This window comes from Dipodomys ordii, unplaced genomic scaffold (genome assembly GCF_000151885.1).
Source record: "Dipodomys ordii isolate 6190 unplaced genomic scaffold, Dord_2.0 Scaffold8, whole genome shotgun sequence".
Lineage (NCBI taxonomy): Eukaryota > Metazoa > Chordata > Mammalia > Rodentia > Heteromyidae > Dipodomys > Dipodomys ordii.
Genome location: NW_012267224.1, coordinates 26427303 through 26432419, shown reverse-complemented (window position 1 = coordinate 26432419; position 5117 = coordinate 26427303). Strand labels below are relative to the sequence as shown.

General features: G+C 42.1%; 1 protein-coding gene across 2 annotated transcripts in view; it reads right to left on the bottom strand.

The window, feature by feature from the left end:
- Positions 1 to 5117, bottom strand: part of Pdgfra (platelet-derived growth factor receptor, alpha polypeptide) — a 44399-nt gene that overhangs the window by 20792 nt on the left and 18490 nt on the right. For both annotated transcript variants that reach the window (XM_013009132.1, XM_013009134.1), the window contains exons 8-9: positions 2052 to 2167; positions 450 to 576 (exon numbers count right to left, since the gene is read on the bottom strand). In XM_013009132.1, coding sequence (XP_012864586.1) covers positions 450 to 576; positions 2052 to 2167 — 243 coding nt within the window. The remainder of the gene's footprint in view (positions 1 to 449; positions 577 to 2051; positions 2168 to 5117) is intronic.

Here is a 5117-nt window from a genome sequence, read left to right as displayed (position 1 = left end):
AGAGAGAGAGAGGTAAGGCAGAATAGAGGGAGTCTCTGGTCACAAGGAAATTGTTTTCATTTAGATTCACATGTCACTTTAGCCACCAAAGCAAAGTGTACCAAGTAAGAATTATGATGTAAAAACTATGAGCTGCAGTATGAAAAACCCTCTGGGGACAGTGGTTCTTAAATTTTATCTTTTTGAGAACCAAAGAAAGCCATGGGTCTTCTCCCTACAGCTCTTTATGAACACACACACACACACACACACACACACACTGGACTGGACACTGGGGTCCACATTCAGAGCCTTTCCTTACAGTTTATGAGTAGCATGAGCCTTAGGCTAAATAAGAATTGCAAATACATAGAAGGGCCAGCCAAACAAATAGCAGGCATTTGAAGTCCTTTGTGTCAAGGAGGGAGCAGTCTGAGTACAGAGGAATAAAAGACATCTGCTTTACATACTTCTTAATGTCCTTGCAGATCATCCACTCAACGTCAGGAAGAGGCACACCTCTGGCCATGCACCTCACAGTCTGTCCACCCCCAGAGGCATGGTGATCATCCACCAACTCCAGAATGGAGGAAGGCACTACAAGAGGTAGAAAGAGGTCAGAATTGGCAGTTGGTATCCCAGAACTTATGGAGACTTATGTGACATGTAAGTTCAGAAGATGTGGCATTCATACCACAATCTGGACCCAGTTGTCTGAGTACTAGTCCTGCTTTAACAGACTTGCTTGGTTAGGAGGATTTTCTGGGATATTTTAAAACCAGAATGAGGAAAGTGAAAATTGCCTATGGTCATTTGGCTTGACAGACAAAGAGAGTCTTTAAATTGAATTAGAGTTTAGGATTTGACTAATGGATTCAACTAAAGTATGATCTAAAGCAGCATCTGTGGGACATTATTAGGCTTTAAAGATTCTTTTTTTAAAAATAATCTGTGGTCAAATAAGTTAGAGAGATAGGTTAATACTTCTATCACAGACTTAAGGATCAAGCGCCCACCTACAACAGCACCTGCCCCACAGAGGAATTGCATGAATAGATGCTGAACTTGAATGTAAGCAGACCCAGGAACTCTGTTCAGGCAGGGACCACTCTGCAACATCGGCATGGGAAGCTAAGCAAAATCATCCAAGATGGCTGAAGGTCATCAAAGGTCATCTGGACCAAAAAAGGATCACTTTGTCCTTCTCAGTACTAGAGGCACAAACAGGACCTAAGAAAGCTATTCCCACTCATAGCATTCAGAGTAACCGACCCTTGGGGATTGTGGAATAAGCATCCATCATCCAAAATACTAGGGATTAGAAGTGTTTGGGACTGGGGTTGGAGCTCAGTAGTAGAAGCACTTGTCTAACATGTGCAAAGCTCTGGGTTCAATCCTCAGCACTGCAAAAAAAAAATTCAGAAATGCTTTGGATTTCAGATAATCTCAGAGTTTAGAAAACTTCATAAACACAATAAGATACTTTGTAGAGATGAGAACCAGTCTCAATATTAAATTCATTTATATAGATACACCTTTTAGCGGGGGAAGGGGTTAACTAGAAGGAAGATTCTCACAGACTTTTCTACCCAGGCTGGCTTTGTACCACAATCCTTAGATCTCAGCTACCTGTGTAGCTAGGATTATAGGCATAAGCCACCAGAGTCTAGCAATTTTTAAAATTGGTGTGGGCATGGTCGGTTTGATCACTGTCATCCCTTCCATTGTTCTCCTCTGAATACATCTATACATATCCTGGAAATGAATCTGTTCAGTAGTTGTGTGTCCCTGCATTTTCACAGTGACCCACCCCTAGATGTCAGGTATCGGGTTGTGTGGCATCACATCTGTGCTCAAAAAGTTTCAGACTTTGCAGCATTCTAGATTTTGGGATTGGGAATGTTCAACTTCTCCCTGCATCTGTAGGTACAACAAAGCTGTCCCTGACATGTATCATCTCCACTCCCAACTGTAAAGTGTTGTTTTCCTCCACAGCCTGGGAAAGGAATGCCAAGCTGTCTAGGAGACAGCCATTCTGAAAGCTGGCCTTGCCTTTGTACACTTTTACATACCTTGAGTTAATAGTTCAAAAGTGTAACTCTTCACATCATCCTCATTTTGAACTATGACTGTATAGTGGCCACTGTCTTCTTCTTTAGCACGGATGAGTTTTAATTTGCTCCGATACCTTCAAAGAAGAGAACTTCGAGTAAGCAATAACTAAATAAACTCAATTATCATCTTCAACTTGAATTCCATTTTTCGTAATTTTTTTCTTATATCAATCTCTTTTTCTGCACTTCTCAATATAGTTCCCATGTATTGAAGGTCTGAATGCAGACACCAAAGAAAACCAGGTGTTTTGAGATAAGCAAAGACCATCTGCAAGAGTTATCAGTGGCAAGACTTCACTTAGGAATAGGAATAGACACTGCCCACAGCTTTTCTTTTTTAAAGAAAATCCATGACTTTTTAACTTTTAAACAAAATACCTCTTTTCCATAACTGTCATTTAGATGATTCTGCCAAACACTGTTGAAGAGAATGAGGGTACTCTATGTTGATCAGAACAGGAGTGAAGGATATAACAGTCCTGCTTTTATTTTTTTTTTTGCATTTGCTTAAAGAAACACTGGAAGCTTTCATAAGAACCTAGTGATACTTAACAGAAGTGTTTTTCTGTGGAGAGGAGCAGATAACTGGACAGTTGGGGTCAGGAATAGAAGGAAGTTTCTTCCTCACTTCTTCTTCTTGCTTGATATTCTTTTTTTTTTTCCAGTCCCAGGGCCTGAGCACTGTCCATGAGCTTCTTTTGCTCAAGGCTGGCACTCTACCACTTGAGCTACAGTGCCACTTCCAGCTTTTTCTGTTTATGTGATACTGAGGAATCAAACCCAGGGCTTCATACAAGCTAGCTAAGCAAGAACTCTACCACTAAGCCACATTCCCAGCCCCTCTTGCTTGATTTTATTTGTAAAGCATGGGATTCCACCACCAACTCAGAAAGGTAAATTACAAAAAAGACACTTCTTCATACTTTTATTAATAGGTTTTCCTGAAAATTTTCCTACATATAGTATACATGGTTATTTGGCTTGCTGTGTGTGATAATATGTTCCCATTTGATTGTCCTTTGTAAAACACCACAATTGACAACAAATGCAAATGGAATTGTGAAGAAGAGCCTTGGTCATTGGGAAGATGTTAGGAATTATTGAATTGTCCCTGGCCTGTTTCCTTTTGTGTGTTTACTGTGTACAAACACAATAATTCTGAGGATTCCTTAAGTGAGTTTGCATGTAGGGAAGTATTCTATAGGCTCAAAAACCATTCTGCAAATACTGGGTCCAAGGACCTGTATAAAAAGAGACTGGGCTGACTTTTCCTGTTGGTTGCACCATATTAGATTTTCTTTGGGACTAGAATTCCTAAGAGCTCTCTCAGGCACACTTGGCAGCTGGTGACCAAATGATCCTGTGATACATATTATCTATGTATATTCAGCCTGTGGGACCACTGGTTTTAACTTCAAATATCCCCTTCACTATATCTGTCCCACAATAGGGATACAAAAAATATGTGGTGAAGAATTTTTTTAATCATACAAAAGACTTTAAAGGACTCTGGAATCACTGGAAAAGTCAGCTTTCCAAACCCACTCAGTTAGAGAGCTTGATTTGTCACTGCTACTGACTGCAGCCTGCAGAACTTGTTTAGACCATATGAACAGGCAGCTGTGCCAGGATTATCCTGTTCCTCTTGGGCTTCACAGTTCCTAGTGGAAAGCTGCCCACCTCATGTGTATCTTCATTTCATGTCACCAGAAGGCCTCCTAGGGCTGGGGTGTGGCACAATGGTAGAAAAATTGCTACCATGCTGGGGAGGGGCCTTCCTTGGGTCCCATCCCCAGCACCACAAAAGAGAAAGGAGGAGGAGGAGGAGGAGGAGGAAGAGGAGAAGGAGGAGGAAGGGAGGGAGGGAGGGAGGGAAGGAAGGAAGGAAGGAAGGAAGGAAGGAAGGAAGGAAGGAAGGAAGGAAGGAAGGAAGGAAAAGAAAGACCTTTTAGATTCAGTATTCCTTTTTTGTTGGTGTTGGTCATGGGGCTTGATCTCTGGTCCTGGGCTCTGTCCCTGAGCTCTTCACCTCAAGACTAGCACTCTACCACTTTGAGCCACTGCACCACTTCGTTTTCTGGTGGTTAATTGAAGATAAGAGTCTCATGGTCTTTCCTGCCTGGGCTGGCTTTGAACCGTGATCCTCAGATCTCAGCCTCCTGAGTAGCGAGGATTACAAGCATGAACCACCAGTGCCCAGCATCCTTTTCATTTTCTACTATTGCTCTATAGAGGATATAAAATTCTATGTCTTAGACACTATGTCTTATCACCATAATCACACAAAATTCTTCTCAATTATTAGATGTGGAAAATATAGTTCAGCAAAAAGAAAGTAAATCCTAGAGTTAAGTGAACTGATGGGGAAAGTTCTGATGTCCCCTTTCCTGCAGGCTTCAAATACAGGACTAACTTTATTTTTCCTGGGAAGATTTCTGAAAAGGACATATGAGTTAATTAACTGGGTCCTCTATCTTCTAATTTCTGGATTTAATCATACCATAAAACTACACCAGGGGTTGATGGTGTCGCTCAGTCCTAAAGTGCTATCATGTAAGATACCCTGGGGGTTTTCATCTCTAGCACCATGAGAGAGAGGCGGGGGAGGGAGGAACAGCAAGCTGTAATCCTAGTTACTCAAAAGAACAAGATCTAAGGAACATGATTCAAAGCCAGTACAAGCATGAAAGTCCATGCTTATCACCAATTCTTATCACCAATTAACCACTAAAAAGCCCTAAGCAAAAATGGCACAAGTGGCAGAGCACAAGACTTGAGCAACAAAGATAGTGCCAGGCCCTGAGTTCAAGCCTCAGTACCAGCATAAGAAAGGAAAGAAGAGGAGAGGGGAAAGGAGGGGAGAGAAAAGGGAAAGAGAAGGGGAAGGGGAAAGAGAAGGGGAAAGGGAAGGGGAAGGAGGGAGGGGAAGGAAAGAAGAAAGGAAGGAAGGAAGGAAGGGGAGAGGAGAGGAGAGGAGAGGAGAGGAGAGGAGGGAGGGAGAGGAGGGAGGAAGAGAGGGAGGGA